General features: G+C 35.8%; 1 protein-coding gene and 1 long non-coding RNA gene across 2 annotated transcripts in view; both read right to left on the bottom strand.

Moving 5' to 3' along the window:
• LOC150084829 (uncharacterized) overlaps positions 1–15,298 on the bottom strand; it is a 97,781-nt gene extending 82,483 nt beyond the window's left edge. The window contains exon 1 of the mRNA XM_090376365.1: positions 15,222–15,298. Within this exon, the coding sequence (XP_090232491.1) occupies positions 15,222–15,298 (77 nt within the window). The remainder of the gene's footprint in view (positions 1–15,221) is intronic.
• A 4,586-nt stretch (positions 15,299–19,884) lies between these two features.
• LOC150084828 (uncharacterized) lies at positions 19,885–23,301 on the bottom strand. Its single transcript, XR_016547078.1, has 3 exons — positions 23,084–23,301; positions 22,789–22,843; positions 19,885–19,966 (listed from the first exon to the last, which is right to left on the bottom strand). It is a non-coding gene; the product is annotated as an uncharacterized LOC150084828 (long non-coding RNA).
• Positions 23,302–23,677: the final 376 nt, after the last annotated feature.

The following is a 23,677-nucleotide window of genomic DNA, read 5'->3' as shown; positions in this document are numbered from 1 at the left end:
AGTAAGAAGCTGCTGTCTCACACAAAAAAGTAATGTGGTACCATTAGGAGACTGGCATATTGAGCAAACAGTTTTTTTTTTTTTTTTTTTTTTTGCTTAAGTAAAAAGGTGTTGAATGCACTATTTCACACCCTTCTAACTAACATCACAGCCAAAGCACGGCTACCCTAGTCATTAAATGATTTTACGTTAGTTACTTCAATCTAAATACTGCACAAATTTTTTCAACATTCTTTGAATATTGAAGTCAAACTAACTTCTAGTAGTGTGTGGTATTAAAAATGTTCTTTCCTAAACACCTTAAGTGGCATCAATAATCCCACTCCAATTTAAAAAAAAAAAATCCCTTTTAATGTATTTTACAAATTTAAACATCAAGCAACAATCAAATTAGAAATACAAGGCTCAAAACAGGCTTGGGTTTACATTTCAAATAAAATTCAAATAGGATAGAAACTTCACACTCCAAGAACAAACCTTAAGAATATAGATGGAGCTAGAACAGAGGTTCTCAACCGGGAGGGAATTCCCTTGAGGGGAAGAGATTGGGACCACAGATTGACAGATTCAAACTGTTGGAATATTGACCTTTCTATAAACTACAATTCTACATAATCTATAGGACATCACACTTTATTGGATGTCACATATTAAATTTAAAATAAAGATAAATATTTCCCTCCACCATAAAAATAATCCAAGTAAATGTATATGTACTAATATAGAAAAAACAAAATTTTCAATATTATATGCATATTATTTGGAATGCACCTTTTGAGTCTGACAATCTTGGAAATGGGGGGGGGAGGGGATGACGTTCTGACATATGGTGAAAAGGGCACATGGGGCAAAAAAGGTTGAGAACCAACTGTACTAGAAGATACACAAAAAGAAATATCACTCAAGCCGCTACACTAATTTAAACAGTAATTTAAAGTCACAGAATATGTTGACTATAAAGGCAAACCATACGGTAAACTATTGGCGCATTCAGTTAACCATGGCTGTAATTTTTTTTACACACAAAAATTTCGATGGATTGGATTGGATTAGATTAGATTAGATTTCAACTTCCAGACCACAGTAAAGCAAAAATGGGGAGAAAATTATCTTCACAGGTCATATGAGTAATGCATTATTTTATGGACGGGGTGGGAATTAACTACTCACATATACAAATGAGAAAATCTACATTACAGTAAACACCACCTGTTATTACATATTTTGATGTAAAAGGGTACTTTAAACTATTCTTTACAGTTTAAAATCAAAATACAGACCTTCAAGGGCTGAAGTTTTTTAGCATCATGTTCAGGAATCAGAAAGAAAAGTCTACAGATAAGCAAAAAAATTTCTAATTTCTAAAGTTATTGAAAACTCTAATACCATGAATGCATTGACAGTTGGGAAGCTAGATGCAATTTGCTAATAAATGAGTTAAGACTCATGCACACAGAAAAAGATAAAATTATAAAAAACATGATCCTGAATGTGGAATATTTTCAAAAATAACAGTTCCTATTCTCTGTGTATGTTTCCTGCAACTTGTCCTTGTATATTGTAGGTGGTAGATGACTTTCATCAACCAGTGAAATACCACCACTTTGCTTATTGGAGGCTTGAAATGGTGAAACCCATGTTTAGTCTCTAGAGAAAAGTTTCCGACATCCCCCCCCATATTTCTCCTTCAACCCATGCATGGTACTAAGTACTATAGGTTTTGATACCTTTCGTGTTTGGGGTTTTTCATAAAAAAAAAAAAAAAAAAACTGCCTACCACTATCTGGGCACCTACATATCCAAATAACCCTTATTTACAGGAAAGCTAACAATATGCACCAAGACCATTAGTCTTTATGACAGCCTCTCGTTTTTGTTGAATACTCTCTACCAGTTTTTTTATGTAAATGTCCTCTAATATTTTCCACCATTTCACCTTCAAAGTGTGATCAGTTAAGCTCTTTTTCGGACAATCTTTCGAGGTTAGGGCTCTGGGCTGGCAAAACCGACTTTTCAATGCTTATGGCTTCAAACTAGTCACAATGTACGTATGACATTGAGCACGGTTGCTGTCCTTCTAATACAGTTATGGGCCTTCCCCAATGTGCTGCCAAAGTACAAAGACAGCACTTGACATTATTCAGGGTGACTAATGACTTGTGGATGGTTGCACAACCATGATAACCCATATCATGCAGCATCCTGTGCAATTTACTGGAGCTGACTGTGTGTTCCAATCATTTAATGCATCGCCTGCATGTGCTGCAATAATGTTGACCTGTGTTGTGAGCAGATTCTTTACAGAGCTCTCCTGGCAGGTTCCGTCAGTTTCAATAGTTTCTGGGTCATTTTGTGAGTTTCAGCACCAGTCTGCTTCTATTTGCAAATGACATCACCAATCCACAACTTAGGAATCTTCAGTGCTGTTGAAATGCTACATACAGGCCAAATGCTTATGTAGCACCCTATTATCATTCTGCACTGAAAGTCCATTAATTGTTGATTTCAGCACCTTACATTCATAATCCTACTACTGTCTCCTCAAACACCAAGTCTATTTATAGTAATAGTAAACACATTGCTTGAGTAGTAAGTCATCAACTGTGGGTGCCTGAATATTTTGATAGGACAGTGTATATTTACAACTGATCCTTAATATCTGGACCTCAGTTGATCACATCCTACCCAAACATGTCCAGTACAACTATAAATATGTTCATAGAAAGTACCTTGTATTCATCTGGATACAAGGTATTCTCTAGATTTCACAATGAACTGTAGTTCCTGCTTGTCCCTTTCATAAAACTAAAAAGCCCCTGGTCAAATTACTCTCAAGTTTACACAGCCACCTTCGGTCTAGTATTATACTACCAACTTTTTTTTTCTTCATTTACGGCCTTCAATGTTGAGAAATATTCCAAACAAACAATCATTTTCTTTTATAATTATTTTGAAAAGGTGCTTACATTGATCATTGTGCAGACTAAATGAAGTTCAGCCAAGGATTTATAAACATTAACTGAATAATGCAGACAACAACATTAATAGTTGTAATATTTGAGTTAGCTGTTCAAGTTAAAACTTGTCATTAGGTTAATCTTACCTAATGACAAGATTAATTAAAAGAAAAAATTCCACAACTTTGATATGGGGCAGAAATTTGATTCTGCAACACACCAATAGAAAAAAAAATATATAAAATATAAATCAGTTCTCAAATTTAATCCAGTAAATAAATTACATTTTTCTCCTTTCAACAGACTAACAAGGGTGAATTGCAGATTCGCAAATCCCCATTCAATGTTAAATTAATGTCATCAAATGTGTCTAACCTTTAATTATGCCAAATCCCATTCGAACTATTGTATTTATAGCAGCAGCCACCACACCAACTGGATAGGTGTCTTATTTTATTTTTGTTTGATGTGACTTCACAGCACTATTCAGAAACTGCTGTTTTCCTGGTGTGGCTCCTAGTACAATAACAAAAAAAAAAAAAAAACCTCCAAAAAAGGTTGCTCTTTAAAGTGGATATAAGTTTCTACAAATTATAGGTCCATTATTTCAAAGAGTTTAATAAAAGTTACTTTTTAAAGGTTGCGGTAGGTTATGCTAAACAAATTTAATTTCTTAATGGACTAAAATTGCAAGAAACTACTCTTGTAAATGTTATGCCTTGTTAAGAAAGTACCAAGGATTACTGGCACCAAATGCTGGAAACATTTCCTAATGTTCTGCTGAATTCAGATTCATATTTTATGCTTATACAGCTTTATTTCTGCTTCCTGTTCTAATAAACAACAACCCTTTCACTGTTTTAATACTTCATATTTCTTATAACTTCAGTTCATTAAGAAATGGAGTCCTTGCACAGGTGCTTCAGCATTAGCTACACAATCTTTGATACTACTGTAAGGAGAAAAGAATTTTTTTTTTTTTTTTTAAATATACCTATATCTGCAATACTTGAACATAAATTTTCTACTTGGTTAGTGATAATAAACTGTTACTTATTCTGAGTTAATGAAGTCTTACAGCTCTTACATCATGGTTCAGGGTGAATGCTATATTGCCGACCGGGCTAGCCGGGTAGGTAAAGTGCCTGCCTGGCAACCCAAAGGTCGCGGGTTCGATTCCCGCCTCAGGCTGGACATCACAATGGTGCCGAACCAACTGGTTGGTTGGATATCCCGGCCACGATACACGAAGGAAGCAAGAAAAAACTGGTTCCTCCGTGTATTGATCACATCATACGAAATAAATAAATAAAATGCTATATTAATTCTAAAACCTGGTTTGGCATTGCTGTCTAAGTTAGCAGGTATTCCCAAACTTATTCAGCTCAAAACATCTCAATGGAGAACGTTTACAAAAGGATTCTTCAGTGGGTTACATTAAGCATGTAAAAACCAAAGACAAAAGGTTCTTTAAAAAAAAAAAAAAAAAAATTGTTACTAGAATCACATGAATAGCTCAATTGTTTCTATACTGAAATGAAGCTAGTAACCATTTAATCCTTTCCTAAGGAAGTTTCTAAACAGTATTTAAGCCACCTGGAATAGTATTTTATTTTTTATTTTTGAGGAATTTGTAAGTATATAAAATTGGTGTATATAAATGCTTTTAAATATTATTTATTAGAGACTATCAAAAATAAAGAATTTCATTGATTTTTTTTTTTTTTTTAATGCAGTAATCTTCTACTTTTATATATGTATTATTTGATTTAGCATCAAATTCTGGGTCTAAATTACAGATAATTTCTTCAGTTTTGGCTAGTGTAAGCCCACAGTCTCAAATCTTGGTGAAAGATTATCCCTCCCCCAGTGATTTTTTTGAAATCACTATAAAAATAAAAACAGCTAATATTACTTGTAAAGACAATAGATAGTGGCACATTCCTGTGGAGCAGGTACAGCCAAGACCTTTGGCATATGGCCTCTCAATATGAAAGGGTGGGAGAATAAGATTATACAACTGATTATAAAAATCGGAAATATACACTAACTCTTTTGTGAGTATGCAAGTGCATGTGCACACACACAAAATGTTCTTGTTTATACTCTGACACAACCACCAGGTCTGAGATGAATACAATAATTAACTGTTTAGCAGTAATGAACCATGTCCCACTCAAAGCGCATGCACTATTGCAATGACCTTTATCTTGCTCACTCAGCTAAATTGTGATGAATGTGTGAGCTCTGGAGTACACAAATGTATGTATTTTGAAGGTTGTTTCCAATAATGTGCCCATTTATGTAAGAATAACATGTGGCAGCACTACTTGAATATTTCTATATTTTACAAATAGTCCAACAGATGCTACCATATGTTACCAGTATTTCCAAGTAACTGTAAAATGTTTTATAATATATGGCAGTAAGAAAATAGCTTTGAAAATCAGAAAAGATTGCACCACCCATTAGCTTCAGCTTATGGCTTACAAAAGATGAAATTGAATCAAATGACAAAAAATTGTGGAGGTAGAGAATATTACTACATTAAAAATATATATATATTTTTATTATTTTTAATTCTAAATTTGATTTTTGACAACTTCATAATGGGCAGTCAAATGAACATTTAAAAGCATTTTGTATGAAGTTTTCATTATCACAAAACTTCCCCAAAGGAATTTACTCCAGGAACCTGCTGCCAACAAATATTCACTACAGATAGCATAGCAAACATGCATTCCAAAAACATCTCCACCAGCCAAGCCAATGCATGTAGTGGGAACTTCTGTGAAATTATATTCCACTTTTATTATCATAAATTATGAGCCATGTTTCAAGACAATTTAACCAATTTCATATATTTCATTAATTATATATGACTAATTTTATATAAATACAGAATGGCTTAAAATATCCTATATAAACATTCTATTTATAAATAGAAAGGTGTGATACAATGTAAGCAACTAATTATAATTCCAGATATGTATTTTTTCAATTTTTCTTTTAGATACTGGCACATTTCTTTTCTCTAACTTTGACTTTTAATCTGGCAAAGAATATGAACTCTGAATTGTTATGTATACCTAATATTAAAATTTAATTAAAACATTAATAATGTGTGTCCATAACACTTTTAGTATTTAATCTTTTGCTGGATGATACAGTGGTAACTCAAAAAATCTGGAAATTCATCATCCTTTTGACACAATGTGATGAATCCGTTAAGATGCCCTGTTATTGCTTTATCTCCATCTGTTGTTATTGATACAAGCTTAAATAGTGGTAATTTAATTTTTTCAATAAAATTTTTCAATGCGTTAAATATATCAAGACCTCTAGTTCTTTCTTTTAACGAAACCAAACCCAGCAGTTCTTTTATAGTGGCAGAACCATCAAAAACCATACGAATAACAAAGAGCAACTGAGCTATATCACCAACGTCTGTTGTAAAGAAAAGGACACACAACTAGCAATATGAGCACGCAATTGTTTGCTCACATTTTTACTCATTTTTTCGATGTGTCGCATCAACAGTGTTTCAAGATAATTGCAGATCGTGAAGGGCACTTTTAATTCCATTTTGTTCTTAATTTTCAAAAACAGAATGTTATTTCTAAAAATGTGTCTTTGATGAATTGACCATCAGAAAATGGTTTGCACTTTTTTACAAGGAGATGACTCACTTTAAATGATGCTACAGTTACTGCTTTAAATTGTAAATTAGGTATCACAAAGAAATTATTGTGCGAATAATCTGGATTTCATTCTTTTAATTTATTTTTTCTAAAGTCACTATTGGGCGAAAAATCCAATTTGTATTTACCAGTAGTGTAGCTACCCTTTTTCGGGCCCAGGGGCAAAGAACATGTTTGGGCCCCTACTTAATTAATGAAAACTGCAATAAGAGGAGACAGCCAAATTACACAGGAGCCCCTAAAGGGCCCAGAGACAATTGCCTTGCCTGCTTGCATGGCAGCTATGCCACTGGTATTTACCATGGAAAGTATTGACGTGCCTTTCTAAATTTCTTTTTTTCTGACTAGCCTCGTCAGCAGACGAGGCTAGTGGGAGTCAGAAGTTTTCAAAGCTGCTAAGTGGATTTTCTTATTTACTGATTTGAAATTATTGTTTTTCTAAAAAGGCAGATTACAAGAAATCTTTGGCAAAGGATGCAAACAGTTCTTTACTTACGTAAACTCTAGAAGAAAGAGGATGAATCAGATTGGTCCACTTAATATCGATGGTTCAACTGTTGATGATCCTGCTCAGGTAGCTAACAAACTAAATGAATATTTTGCATCGACATTCACACGAGGAATTATTCAACAATGGGAATGCCAGAGGTGTATTCAACTCTGGCAGTAAGCTAGATAATCTTGTAATGACAGAGTAAAGTGGAGGAGAAATTGTTGAAGATAAACACAAGAAAGGCCCCTGGGTGGACGGGATCTATCCAGTTATATTAAAGGGGGCAGCAAAGGAAGTAAGCAAACTCTTAGCCATAATTATGAGAGCTTCCTTGGACTCAGGGGAGGTACCCATAGACTGGAAATGTGCAAATGTGACCCCAATTCACAAAGGAGGATCAAAGGCTGACACAAGTAATCATAGACCTGTGAGTTTAACTTCTGTTCCAGGAAAATTAATGTAGGCACTGATTAAAGAAGCACTGCAGGATCATCTAGACAAGACTTCAGTTATAGCTCGGACACAGCATGGTTTTGTTACGGGAAAGTCTTGCCTGACCAATTTGATTGGATACTATGATGCAGTCACAAAAGAACTGGATGCAGGGAATAACTTTGATATTATATATTTCGATCTTAGAAAGGCTTTTGATACTGTTGCATATGGAAAACTGCTGCACAAATTGGAGCAGTGTGGCATTGGAGGCAAATTGCTGCTATGGATAAAGGGATGGTTGAGTGGGAGAAGACAGTAGTAATCAACGGACACTGCTGATCCTGGACTAATGTTATTAGTGGAGTCCCTAGGGTTCAGTGTTGGTCCATTATTGTTTTCTGTATTTATAAATGATACTGATGATGGTATATCAAGCTTTATGTCCAAGTTTGCAGACGATACAAAGGTTGGCAGGGTTGTTAAGCACAATACTGACGCTATGCTGCTGCAACTGGATCTGGAAATGTTGAGCAGATGGGCTGAGAGGTGGCAAATGAAGTTTAACATTGACAAATGTAAAGTACTACATAGGGGAAACAGCAACCCCAGAGCAACATATCAACTCTGTGGTACTACACTGACAGTGGTAGAGAATGAGAAGGACCTGGGGGTAATTGTGGAGGCAGATATGAAGTTCTCTGAGCAGTGCAGACATAAGGAGGTGATTATCCCCTTGTATAAGGTAACGATCAGGCCACACCTTGAGTACTGCATACAGGTCTGGAAGCCTCATTTTAGGAAGGGTGTAGAGTTGCTAGAACAAGTACAGAGAAGGGCAATAAGACTGGTGAAGGGAACTAAGGGATGCTCTTACGAAAAAGGTTTAAGTTTTGCAAATTAGTGTCAGAGACTAGGTACCGGTGAGGTGATCTGATAGAGGTGTATAAAGACTTGAATGGTTTGAGCATGCTCTATGCCGATGGGATTCTTCCTTTTGCTCAGAATAATCACCTGAGAGGGCATAAATTCAAATTGAGAAAAGACAGATGTATGATAGATATGCGGAAATTTGCCTTTAGCCAGCGGGTAGTTGGTTGGTGGAAAAGACTTCCATCCCTTGTTGTGGAAGTTGATAGCCTAAATAAATTTAAGGCTCAGCTGGACAGGTATTTCGAACAAACGGAGGTGTGAAATGGGAGTGTTTTTTTTTTTTTTTTTTTGGCTGATGCTGCATAAGCTTGCTTTCTTGCATCATATGCCTCTACTAATGCTAATGTTAACAACATTTTTCTTTTATCATTACAAAAAATGTATTCTATTTCCCACTCTTGATGAAAATGATACGTTTTACTGTTTTTCGTAATATTCATTTTAAATCAAAGGGTATTAAATTAACGTATAAGCACTGTCCAGTTATTAATATTAACTAAGCCAAATAATAATTCGACACATACGCTATGCTCTCCTCAAAGTAACTGCCTGAATTTTCACTAGTAAGCCTAGCAGCTGTGCAGCAACAAGAGTGGTCATGTGGTTCAAAGGATTTGTAATAAGTGTATGCAGTGGGGTGCATAATAATAATAATAATATTTAGATTTTGACTAATATATTTAAAATTTGTCGTGATCGACCAAAATTAAAGCCGCAATCGACTGGTAGATCGCAATAGACTTGTTGGCCACCACTGATGTACATAAATCTATTATATGAAGAAAAAATTAGAGCTGTCAGTACCAGAAAATATTTTGCAGAGCTATCAGGCTAACTGACTACAGTATGGAAGTAAGACTATACTTTAAAACAGTTAAATAATGATAAAAAAATACATCAGTCATTTCTGATATAAAAATTTAACACAACTTTTGTCTAGGAAATAAACTGAAGTTTAAAAACTAATTTGCACAATTTAAACAACTAAGTTTTTTCAACAGTTCCTGTACAATTTCTACAAAGAGTGCACATTTCTGTAGTTTTGTTTGCCTTGCATCAACCTAATTTGGCATTTATGCCCTTTCAGAGGTTTGACATGGTCACCATTGTTAGTGGTTTGAGCTGCTTTCTGTTAATTTATATTTTCTTTCCTGAGTTCAGCTAAATTCAATATAAAATTTCTCTTCACTTCATAACTTACCCTGTCACTTCTTTATAAATAATCCAAGCATTGAATGCTACAAGATCTAATATATTATAAAAGATGTGAACCAGCATTTGTTCAATATTTTTTTAGCCATTTGGTCTAAAACATCAACCTCCATACTTCTTTTTGTTGTAATAATACTGTCAGCTTTCTTTGTATTGCAACACTGTATGAAGTATAGTCAAGATTATGACATTTGCTTTAGTCTGATAATTCATCAGAATGTAATTATCAAGTTTAAAAACTGAAGTGGAATAATTCTGCATTCTTTTTTTATGGATGTTGAAACTTCAGCCATCCAAAACTTTATACCAAATTTGTCTGGGTTTTTCTTTTTTGGCCATATACAGTGAATTGGCAACTACCTTTAAATGGAAATAGCTACTCAGCTATTGTAATGTTTTTAAAGCAAGCTTTACAGTTGGAAACAAATCTGCACCATATTTCTGAAACTAAAGCAAACATTTCCTAGATGCTTCTTCCTTGAAGAAGCAGCGTCTTCAGAAGGACAAAAACCTAATATTCGAATTTAAGAGCAACACAAATGCATGGATGACGTCCCAAATTTGTTGACTTTCTGAAGAAATGGGACAGTAATTATCACAAATCAGTTAAAAAAAACTGCTCTTACCTTATTAGATAATGGTACAGCTCATTTGAATGGGCAGTTGAGCAACATAAAAGGTTTAGATAGAGGAAGAAATTTTAAAGTGGAGTGTGGGATAAAGGATTCCATTCCTGCAAGAATAATTTCACTGACACGATCTGAGCAAACGTTGAGATCAGAAGTTTTGAAACAGTAATCTGACCAAGGAAAAGAAATCTCGCAGGCCATCCCATTTTGCATTCTTGTAATGCCAAACAACACGAGGTTGGGAATAGCCATGAGATAAAGGCTCCATTGAAGAAGAGACAATCACCAAGTTGTGATCTGAAGTGCCTAAAGGACCTCTCACTTCAACCGTGTTGGCTGTATGATTAGGATTGTCCGGTATTCTTGTAGGTAAATGAACAATCTGTGCAAGGTCATTAGTAATTGTAAAAGCCTCAGCATCTCGACCAGCTGGGTCCGTGTGACTAGAAAATGGAAGCCAGCTGGAGTTGTGAACATTAAAATCACCTAGGAAAATTACCTCACTGTTAGGATAGTTGGACTGGAGAAAGTCAAGTTGCAAAGAGAGGAAGTCAAAGAGCTCCAAGTGATTAGTGGAGTTGAGAGAACGGTAGAGACAGATGAATTTGACACCATGAGGTAGAGATTTTAAGCCAGAGAAGATCAAAGAGAGGAGATTCCAAATTGCCATGTCTCTGACAGGGAATATCAGAATGGACATACACACTAATACCACCTTAGAGGCGAAAGGAATCGTACAGCGAATAATTTGGGCATCTGAGATGAGCAGTAGTTGAATCAACCGATAACTGAGATTCTGTGAGAAAAATTACATGGGGTTTGGCAGACTGCAAGTGGAAATGGACATCTTTGAGATCAGAATTGAGACTACATATATTTGTGAAATGAATTAGGAAGTGCTTGGGAGGTATAGATCTTTTCGCAGATAAGCTTGCTCTATTAGTTTGACAATTCATGGTGTATTCAATAGTAAGAAAGTGGGTGGGACACATATGAAGTAATGAAATTTTTGGATAGGGCGTACACATGGTAAGAATATATACCCAGATCCTTGACATAACATGGCCTCGACAATGCTCCCTGCATACACACTACTCGGACACCCTCCACTCACTATCTGGCAGAGTAGAGGTAGCAAGATTATACACTAGCTGATCCAGAAGCCTCCTAAAGAGTTACCAATAGGTTTGGTCCGCTGTACTTACTAGCGGCCGGCCTGCGAACACCATTTTAGAGCTGTACCCTCAAAATGTAAGGAATATTGGATCTCACCACGATGTTCATCATAACCTCAAAAGTCATCAATCATACTGCATGATGGAAGAGATAGGGAAGGGTTGACCGGAACAGCTCTAGAGACTACACATGGGTTCCACCACTTCAAACCTCCAATAAGCAAAGTGGTGGTATTGCACCGGTTGATGAGAGTCATCTACCACCTAGTACTGCCTGGTAACATAGAGGGGCGGCGTTCCTCCATGTGGTGTGGGCGCCACACCTCGACCCCTGCTTACATTGGTTCACACCTGGGTGGTCACCCACCATGTACTTGTGCATGGAGGTTATACCCAAGATTACTAACAGTCCCACCATTGTGAAGGTGCAAGCTGAGGATTTGGTCCACTTGACTTGTCACCTGAATATCAGTTCCATCAGCATTTTAGACTCCCAGATAGCAAGTACAGCTTGTCTGGCATATGAGAGAATGTCTGTGACAACCTCAAGGACCAAGTTCTACGGATGAGAGGCACACCGAGATTGCTAGGGTCAAGACAAATCTTGCGAAGTGTGGCGATCCCACGAGTACCCTAGACGGGTGTGACCTACAGGCACGTGACCATGTAGGGACCAACAGGAACATTCAAGGTAATGACTCTGCCGTGAGCACCTTTATCCCATACTACCTGAACCTATCACAGCGGGTTTCCAGGGTCCTGAAATCCCATGGGATAAAGTGCATACAGCTCCCAGGCAGGAAATTGCAATCCCTCATTGCTAGTGTGAAAACACCGGTTCCACCTTACTACAAAGTGGACTAGTCTACTGCATTCCTTGCCGTAACTGCACTTGGTTGCTATGCCGGAGAAACTGGCAGAAGGCTCGGCAAACATATCTCAGAACAATAAAGAGCCATCCGCTTAGTGGACATAGAACACTCGGCCATTGCTGAGCACTTCTGGTTAACCCGACACGACATTGACTCATGCCGTGATTTGGTCCTGAAATATTGGTCCCGCCATTATCGACACAGCTCCTGGTTGGAGTCATTGCACATCACTTGCTCTAATATTTCGGTCAACAGAAGCAGTGGACGTCATGTCCACCCCATTAGCGAGGCAACGATTCTCATGACTGACAAACATTGGTAAAGTTCACACACATCACAACCACAGGCTTCAATTTCAAACAGTTAGTTGTTACATCATGCAGTTTACTGTGCATGACTGGCACTATATGCTCTTAAGTTCTACGTTCCTAAACTTTCAATTCAACTGATGAAGGTTACCATAACCGAAAGCTTTTTGTACTGTATGTATTTAACATATTCTGTTTTACTAATTAACATTAAACCTGTCATTAATTTTATTTTCCATTTCGCTCGGTGCTACATAACATATTATACAAAATACAGCTGTTGATGCAAGTCTTTTTTTTTTTTTTTTTTTTTGCAATGTTTATTTCACTTATCACCCTAGGCAGAATGATAAATTCAGAATTATTGCCTGCTAGCTTGGTCACTCGTTTTGGCCTGTACCTCAAGTAACATTCTCAGGGAATATACATACATATTCCTACACGCAATTTCATATGGATTAAGCAGATGCCATGAGAAGGAGGTAAGAATTTTTGTATTGCAATTTGGAGAAGCTATTTTGAACCTTCATTACTTCACTCACAAGACTCCCAATTTGTTATTATTTTAACTGCTTTCCTTCTGGCATAAGTTCAACAGGTATTTTGATTCCATTAAGATAAAAAGATCTCTATGAATTTATAGATGTCAGGAAGACTGAGAGAAAGATTTTAGTTTTTACTACTAGTAATTTCAACATTATTTTTCAGTTTATGGTTAAAATGAACCAGATATTGAGTGATTGCATGCACACGTGCAAACACACACTGTTGTGCATTAAAAGTCAAATTTTATAAAGTAGCAGTTTTTTTTTTTTTTTACTAGCAGTTCTTTATTGTGGACACAGATTAAACTCATAAGTTACTATCATTGGAATCTTGCAGTTTGAACGGGTCACTAGGGTCAAAATAATATGAAGTTCATTATGCTTATCTCCATGTCATAAATCAGTTAAAAAATTGCACACTACACTGGACAAGACTATCATTCCAAATTTCTTTATGCAACGTAAACTACCACACCTTATGGCCAATTCATTAAGAAAAATAAACAAATTCACAAATTTTTATTGAAATTCCAATTTTAAATTTTCTTTGCAAAAAAGTAAAAGGCAGAGCAAACTATATTTTTGCAAAGAGAGAGAAGGGATAAAATTCAGTTAAAAAAAAAGATACTGCATCATAAATCTGGAGAGCTAGCAGCTATGTATCTATCAAAAAATAGCATACCATAGGACAGTGAATGGAGGTCTCATATAGTAACCTACACACCCATTGGTTATAACAGGTTTGGATGATAGCTTATGCCAACCGAGGCTTCTTCTGCACACAAAACTATAAACAAAAACCAAGCACTGATGATAATAGCCCAGAGTTCAGCAAGTCAACTAAATCGAGGATTGATAATTTCACATGCTTTTACTTCAGTCCTGGTTTCTTGACCACTTAAGAATGACAAATTGTGTTACAGCATACATTTGTAGTAGCATTTGATGCTTATGTTTCCGATGTGCCGAACGTGTTAAAAAACTCGCTGGGTTAACTGACACTTCCATCCTCCCTCTTTAAAATGTTCTGTAAGATTCCCACAGCACATTGGTCCAGCTAATGTAACACACCAAGCCCACCTGTGTTGGAATTGTATGCTTCCTGAGAAGTCAGTTGTTTGTTCCAAACCATGTTTACACCATATTTGTTACTGTAATTAGAGCACATAATTCAATTAAATATGTAAATTAATGAAATATGATGAGAAAAGTAGTTTTTCTATGGAAAGATGAAGATTCTCTCAAGAGATTCAAATAAAGGTGTCTAAAAAAAAAAAAAAAAAAAAAACTGCTGTTAATTTAGGTGAAAACCGAGTCTAGAATTAGAACTGTGCTTCAAAAGGGTCATTAAGTTCTCACTCCACTTTAAAAAAACCAAAATTAAAGTAAGACAATACTTTATGACTGTGGTTTATGCAAGAAATGCAACATGGACCTCCAATTTAAAATCACAACAAAGCAAGTAACAGATTAAATGTTATTTAAAAAAAAGTCATGGCATTTATGTACTCATGAATGGTATCCATATATTGAGTATTATCAAGGAGAAGTTATCCAGTGATCAGGAAGCTACTCAAAAATTTAGAGATTTAAAGTTCTTGCTATCAGCAGACAAAAAAAAAACTAACTAGAGAACAACTCTACAATACAGATGAAACAGGTCTAAATTAAGATATTACCTACAAACAAGAAGTCAATAAGGGGGCCTGCCACACCATAAAAATCTCAGGAGAAAATCACTATACCTAAATGAAACAATGCCAGTGAAACTCACAAAAATGCTGATTTTTGCTACTAAGTAAACTGACTAATCCTAGAACCTAAAAATATAAATTGTTCATCTTTACCAATTTACTACCACTCACAAAAACTGACATGGATGAACTCTACATTATTCAAATTTTTATTATTATTTTTTTTTATGAATTTGTACCTTCTGTAAAGAAACTTGAAAATAAACTTACCTGAAAATACCATTCTCTTTCTGGATAATGCTGCTTCGCATCTCAATTATGAGGAACTCAAAAGGGCATAAAGGCATGTTTTCACCACCAAATGTACCATCTTTGATCAAGCCTTAAGAAATTTTTGCCTATATCATCTAGAGAGATGATATAAGCAAAAACTGAGTTCCATTTTGGAAAAAACAGAAGACATAAATGTAGGGCTAATAGAATTATTAAAAGTCATCAACATCAAATACGTTAACAATTTAGTACTAGCATGGAACAAAATTCCAAGTTCAAAACTTATTAACTCTAGAAAATCTTGGTCTGAGGTTCACAATGCTAACAAAAATCCTGAACTAAGAGACAGATAACAGAGAACAGTTTAACTCATTTCAGACAAACTAAAGGATCCAAAAATTTACAGCAAGAACACATAACAATGGATTCAACAATTGTTTTCTACCAAATTATCACCAATTTGTTGGAAAATAAAAATTGTCATGCAGAAATCTTACACTCCAGGACAGAAACAAAATTATCTAAATTTGAAAACACAATCAAAACCAAGGCTAAAAGTTGCTCTCAAAAGTTCACCAAAAAAAATTTTTTTTTTTTTTTTTTTTAATGTAAACCCCAAACACGAGGTGTTAGAACCTATAGTACTTAATACCATGCTTGGGTTGGAAGTTGAGAAGACGAAAGAAGATATTTGTTGACATTGGACTTGAACTTCTGTAGACTGTAATTTTCAGGAAATATGTATGAAGGAAGGTTGTTCCAGAAAATGGCAGCTGATTGAATAAACGAAGAAGATGAAAAGTTGGTTCTGTGAGTTAAGTTGGACAGTAAATGGATGTTGGTGGCACGTGTTCAGACTGTTTTGAAAGAGAGAGCAGGAAATATAGAAGATAATTCAGAAGAACAGTGCCCATGGAAGTATCTGTAGAAGAGGCATGCAGCAGGAACAGTACGTCTATGACACAACGAGTGCAGAGACTCTGTTAGAGATAAGCCATTAATTAACCTAACTGCCCTCTTCTGAATGGAATCAAGAAGCCTGAGAGAGGTTTTGGGGGCACCACCCCAGATGTGGGAACAATATTCCATGGCAGGGCGGATTTGAGATTTATACAGAGTGAGCAGCTATTTGGAAGAAAACTAACGCCGAGAGCAAAAGAGAAAAACCAAGTTTTTTTAGATGCAGAAGAAGCAATATTTGTAATGTGCTTGTGCAAAGAGAGATTAGAAGACAGGGTAATCCTCAAAAGAGATATCATTTTGCCTAGAAATCGGAGTGTCACTAAAGATAAGCATAGGAGCAGAAGAATCCTTTTTGCGAGATCCAGTCAATGGAAGGTCATTAATATACAAGAGGAAAAGAGTGGGGGAAAGAACTAAACCTTGGGGGACACCGACATTAGTGGAGAAGTTAGAAGACAGAGAGCCATCTACCACCACCCTCAGTGAGCGACCAGAGAGAAAACTGGATAACCAATTACTAAAAACAGTTGGCAAACCATAAGATGGAAGCTTGTTTACAAGACCTTTATGCCAAACATGATCGAAAGCCTTTGAGATGTCAAGAGCAACTACTTGTGTTTCACCAAACCTTTCCATTGAATTAGTCTATAAATGGGTAACATAAGCCAGAATATCACCAATGGATCGACACTGACGGAATACATACTGGCTATCGTTGATCAGACGGCAGGTTTCTAGGTAGTTTAAAATTTGGCGGTTAATTGATTTCTCCATTACTTTAGAAAAAATAAAAGTAATTGCAATGGGACGATAATTGGATGGGAGGGATTTGTCACCCTTTTTAGGAACTGGCTGCATATAAGCAAATTTCCAAGCAGAAGGAAAAACACCTTTGGAATAAGAAAGTGAAAAAAGCGGCAAAGAATAGGAGTAAGTTCAGGAGCACAGGTTTTGAGAACAAGTGGAGAAATACCGTCAGGACCTGGAGCTTTCTTAGCATCAAGATTCATCAAAATCCTTCTGAAATCCTTTTGACGGAAGAGCACAGGAGGCACTGAATGGAGCATGTTGGGAATATTGGGAGGTGTTTTACCAAGATCGTTAATGCAAGAGTTGAAAGAAAAGTGGGATGCTAGCAGGTCAGCTTTATCTTGGCTGAAGTGACAACAGAACCATCTGGTTTGGACAGAGGTGGGAGCAGAGATGGGAAAAAGTTGCGGCTAATAGCTTTGGCAAGAGACCAGAATGCTCGGCTACCAAACTGTTCAAACTCTAGTTTGAACAGTTTGCCTGTTCAAACTCTAGTTTGGACTGGTTAATAACTGCTTTACAATTGTTCCGAGCTTTGGTGTAGGCAGAAAATGAAACTGAAGAATTAGAAACAAGCCAATTACGATATGCAACATTCTTCTCTTGAACAGCCTTAGCACATTTATTGGAAAACCAAGGTTTAGATAAAGGACGAGATTTTAAAGTGGAGTGCGGGATAAAGGATTCCATTCCGGCAAGAATAATTTCACTGACACGATCTGAGCAAACGTTGACATCAGAAGTTTTGAAACAGTAATCTGACCAAGGAAAAGAAGTCTCGCAGGTCATCCCATTTTGCATTCTTGTAATGCCAAACAACACGAAGTTGGGAACAGCCATGAAATAAAGGTTCCATTGGAGAAGAGACAATCACCAAGTTGTAATCTGAAGTGCTTAAAGGACCTCTCACTTCGACCGTGTACTTAGAAGGGTTGTTTGTGAGAAACAGATCAAGCGTATTGGCTGTATGATTAGGATTGTCCGTTACTCTTGTAGGTAAACGAACAATCTGTGCAAGATCATTAGTAATTGCAAAAGGCTCAGCATCTCGAGCTGGGTCGGTGTGACTAGAAAAAGGAAGCCAGCTGGAGTTGTGAACATTAAAATCACCAAGGAAAATTACCTCACTGTTAGGAAAGTTGGACTGGAGAAAGTCAAGTTGCAAAGAGAGGAAGTCAAAGAGCTCCAAGTGATTAGTGGAGTTGGAAGAACGGTAGAGACAGATGAATTTGACACAATGAGGTAGAGAGATTTTAAGCCAGAGAAGATCAAAGAGAGGAGATTCCAAATTGCTAAGTCTGGCAGGGAATATCAGAACAGACATAAGCACAAGTACCACCTTTGAGGCAAAAAGAATCACACAGCAAATAATTTGGGAATCTGAGTTGAGCAGTAGTTGAATCAACTGTTAACTGAGATTCTGTGAGAAAAAGTACATGGGGTTTGGCAGAATGCAAGTGGAAATAGACATCGTTGAGATTAGAATTGAGACCACATATATTCGTGAAATTAATTAGGAAGTGCTTGGGAGGTTTAGATCTTTCCGCAGATAAGCTTGCTCTATTAGTTTGACAATTCATGGTGTATTCAATAGTAAGAAAAAGTGGGTGAGACATGCTGTATGAAGTAATGAAATTTTTGGATATGGCGTACACATGGTAAGAATATACCCAGATCCTTGACATAACGTGGCCTCGACAATGCTCCCCGCATACACACTACTCTGACTCCCTCCAGTCACTATCTGGCAGAGTAGAAGTAGCAAGATTATACACTAGCTGATCCGGTGTACTAACTAGTGGACGGCCTGCGAACACCGTTTTAGAGCTGTACCCTCGAAATGTAAGAAATACTGGATCTCACAACAATGTTCATCATAATCTCAAAAGTCATCAATCATACTGCATGATGGAAGAGATGAGGGAAGGGTGTTTTTTTTTTTTTTTTTTTTTTATGTGAACCCCAAACACGAGAGGTATTAGAACCTATAGTACTTAGTACCGTGCTTGGGTTGACCGGAACTTAGCTCTAGAGACTAAACATCGGTTCCACCACTTCAAACCTCCAATAAGCAAGGTGGTGGTATTGCACCGGTTGATGAGAGTCATCTACCACCTAGTACTGCCTGGTAACATAGAGGGGCGGCGTTCCTCCATGTGGTGTGGGCGCCACACCTCGACCCCTGCTTACGTTGGTTCACACCTGGGTGGTCACCCACCACGTACTTGCGCATGGAGGTTATACCCAGGATTACTAACAGTCCCACCATCGTGAAGGTGCAAGCAGAGGATTTGGCTGTCACAGACCGTCTGGACTTCGCCGAAATTGGGTCCACTTGACTGGAGTGTTACCCGAATATCAGTTCCATCAGCGTTTTAGACTCACAGGTAGCAAGTACAGCTTGTCTGGCATATCTGAGAGAATGTCTTGTGACAACCTCAAGGACCATGCACTATATTCTTTGCATTACATTAATAGCTTTATTCAACAGTAAATGATGCAATGTTTTTAAAAAGTTGAGGGATTGTTCTGCAAAACATCACATTTCATCATAATAACAAATGAAAATTACTGATATGCTCATGAAATATGTTGTAAGTGAAAATAAAATTCTTAATGTATACTTTATGATTCCACACTAAGACTTTTCACTCCAACAAACCACAAGTACTGACTATGTCACATCTACCAACTACCAGTCCTGATTACATCGGATAACACAATTGTAAGAAGTGTGAATTTTTAATTAGATGGGGGGTAAAAGTTCCTAGTTTAACTATGAAAGTAAAAAAAAAAAAATATATAATAATAAATACCTGTTTTCTTTCTACATAATGCCACCATTTCTGAAAAGCTTTAATCTTCAAAAGGTTTTGTCCAAGATGTCCAGTGACAGCATTTACATATATTTTCCTAACTCCTTGGTATTACAGTATTTTTCTTACTATTCTCCAGTATGTAGTTAAACACTGTGAATGGAGATCCATATTTTGCAAAATAAATAATAATATACAAGAAACCACTATTTAATAAATGAAACACAAAATGAACAGTATCTAACTTTCTGTAGAAATAGCACCACACACACATATACAAAGTTAAAAATGCAAAAAAGGTATCGCAGGGCCTGTCATATGCTTTTCACGTAATTCCAAGAAAACAATATTCCTTCAAAAACTAATCAAGAAGTCTGTATACATTAGGAGGGTAAAGGGAATTAACAGCCACTAATCTTGAACTAGTAATTAATGTGCAGTAGATATTTCACTCAGTCTGTGAGCCCAAGCACACTGATGCCGAGTTATGAGAACTGATTATAAAGCAGATGCCATGTGTATTCCATTACTATGTTTAGGATCTAACCTAACAATTCCAACTGCAATGCCAGTTGAGGACTTCCTTTACCTTGCATTACCACCATCATCATCTGGGCTACTGCTGTTATGCAGGTGCACACTCATCTCACTGTTACATGCAACTGGAAATCTCACCTAATGCAGGGCATTAAACTTTAAGCTATGGTCTAAAACAGATAATGCAGAAGAACAGTAGCTACTACTATTACATATTTTCTTTCCAAAACAGAATTTAATTTGTTATCAATGTTTATATTTACTTTTTTTAATTTAATAATTAAATATGAAAATTCCACAATTGTACTAATAAAATTCTTATGATGTGGTTAAAAATAGTATCACTAAACTTATTTTCCAAAGTGAAACTAATTTGTCACCCCAATTTTAAACTCAGGAGGCATAATATATAGTCTGCCTAGATGGCTGCAATATGAAGGAATGAGCCACACAGCCTAGAGATTATGCATACATTTAGAAATTGTGATTTGCTTGCCTTCTTTTTCAATTACATTCAGTAATTCACAAACACCCTTCAATTACTCCACCTGCTAAATCATTCACTGGCTGATGAGATGTTTCTGAAAGGCTGAATATGTTAAGCTACCAGTGTTTTTTTTTTGGGATATTTTTAATTAATTTAAATCTTGATTCCTTTCACTCTTCATTGCCATAAACTTGGATCAAAGAAGGAAGCCAAATATAATTAAATAAAGCCTTTGATAGTTGGCAATATAATAAATTTATTTGTAAGTTAAAGTAGATGACAAATTGTACTTGTTCAAAGAGTAACTTTAACATAAAGAATAATTCTGTTTAGGCTCGATTAGAAGAAACCAGTGCTTCTGATAATTAAGCCCAAACTATAACACTACAGTAATGTTTGACAATTCCGGAGTAATTATTTTTTTTAGAATATGTGTGTGTGTGGTGTGCGAATGTAACCACAAACACACCAAAAAAAATTATATACAATTTTTGCTGAGCTGTTCAGGGATCTAGAATAAAATCTCTAATATCAGTCAACGGTGACTGAAAACAATATAAACTTGTTTCTGAACGTCAATTTTTCCTAACAAGGAATTTATAAACAACAGTTTATAAATTTATTAATATCACTCAAGCTATTAAAAAATAAAGAAATTTGTAATTCACACACTGGGCATATCATTTCTCTATTCCAAATTGTTCTATCATTCTATCCCAAATATTTCTATCAGTTCTCTATCCCAAATCTAGTAATGATTCAACTAAAATGTTTATGCGGAATTATTCTGAACTTAATTGTAAAGCAATGTAAAACTAATAACTAACAATTGTATAATGTGGAACTGCAAGTCGTACGCAGCTTTACTATTGTTCATTTTTACTGGTCTACTGACCAGCTGAATTGCTTCATTTTCACTGGTCTCCCAGTTCACTGGATTCCACTGTTTAATGCCTATTTTTTATGGATTTCTACTTTGAGTTTCTCAGTATACAGATCTTCATTACACACAATAGCTTATTTTATCTGAGTGTACATATAAACTTATGTTACTGCAGATTTACCGCATCCAAATAACATAAAAATTGATCCATATTACATAAGAAAGAAACAAATTATATACAGATTATGCACTCTCAGAAAAGAAATTCATTTTGTAACAAAATCTATACAATATAGAGAAAACAGAACAGTAGTGTCCCACACAAACTAGGTAAACAATGGAATCCAATTAAAATTACAAGTAAAGTGGCCAACTGCAGAGATACAATTAATGGGGTTACCAAAGCAATTACATTTGAATTATGTTTACTTGTATAAAATAAGTAATATCTAATATAACTGAAGAAAAATTCTAAGGATGGCACCAAATACACATCCAGATGTTTTAGTAAATTTGAAACAAGTAGAACCTAACTCTGAAGGCAAATTAACTTCTTTGGAGTCTCAAAAATCAGAAACAAACTTTAAAGAAGGAATATGCAAGATGTTCAAATTTGCTGATGATTAAATAACAAAATATTTTGAATTTATACCTAACTGTATTCTAATAAGCATCACTGCAGCTTAGTCCAAAATCTAAACTACATACAGAAAAACCCCAATTTTTATAAACCAGTCTTATGGAAAGTTTTAACATTCATTTTCATTCCATAGCATAGTAGGACTTTTTCAAAGTGAAATAGAATATAGTTAAAGTGAACTCTGTTTATGTTTAGTTGGCAGTAAGAGGTGGCTTTTTAACTTTTAAAATAGTTCCTACAACTGATCTTCCTAAAATTAGGGTTTCAACATATTTCACATACTTTTCCAGTTCTACATCCTACAGAAAGTTAGCCTTGTACAGTATTTAAAAAGTTGCAGTAGCACTTATAGCCTTGATTCAAAAACTGTTCATGAAATGGGAGGCAAAGATAGGAAAAACAAAAGATGCACACCAAATAGCACTCACCTCTGTTCTTACTGTAGCTATGATAGTTTTGTATCTTGCTCTCTACAGATTCATCCTAAAAACAGATATTCTGAACTCAGACATATTGTAACAACCTCACAATTTAAAGGAAAATAAAAAAAAAAAAAAAAAAAACGTTGAGCAATAAGACAGTTAGGTTGAAAATGTTTTAACTTTAATTGAGCACTTTGTAAACCTAATTCAGTGACTTTATTACCATGCAAATTCTATAAAATCTTTTAATTGTACGAACTATACATATTTTACAATATATACAAAATCTTTCAAGCTTTACCACGGCTTTACACTCGGCTTTCCTGTAACAGACGATCCTGTGCTGGACATCGTGGCCTACCATATCGCGGCAGGGGATTCAACTGCAAAGAACCAAATATATACATGAGATACTTATTAAATTGTTCATTAAATATCATATCTAACCTTTTCGCGTACACCCTTCATTGGTAAATTTACAATATTGCTACATTTTTTTTCTAGTCCCTGTAAGGGTTACAAGTCATTTGAATCTTGAGTACAAGAAGATTCCCTCATATTTTTAAAAAAATTATTTAAGTTCAAAGGATCTTCGTCTTCACTAGAAAAATTTGTAATCGACGTATAATCCAATTTTGATTTCTTACACATTTCCATTTTCATTTCTTCCCATTTTCGTTTCCTATTCATTTGCTTCTCCTTCAGTTGTTGGTCCACTAACTTTAGTGTTGCTTTCAAAATTGCTTCAAGCCTTAGATTACCTCGTATTTTTGATTTCTTTCGAGCTATACTTGACATCATATCGAGTAAATCCTCCGTACCAACTTTCGAAACTGGCCCACGATGAGAGATCATTGTAAAGATACAATATGGAGGACAAGGCAACTTCGTACTG

This window comes from Mastigoproctus giganteus, chromosome 6 (genome assembly GCF_048544385.1).
Source record: "Mastigoproctus giganteus isolate SK-2022 chromosome 6, ASM4854438v1, whole genome shotgun sequence".
NCBI lineage: Eukaryota > Metazoa > Arthropoda > Arachnida > Uropygi > Thelyphonidae > Mastigoproctus > Mastigoproctus giganteus.
The sequence above is the reverse complement of the archived record's forward strand: the minus strand, read 5'-3'. Positions and strand labels throughout refer to the sequence as shown.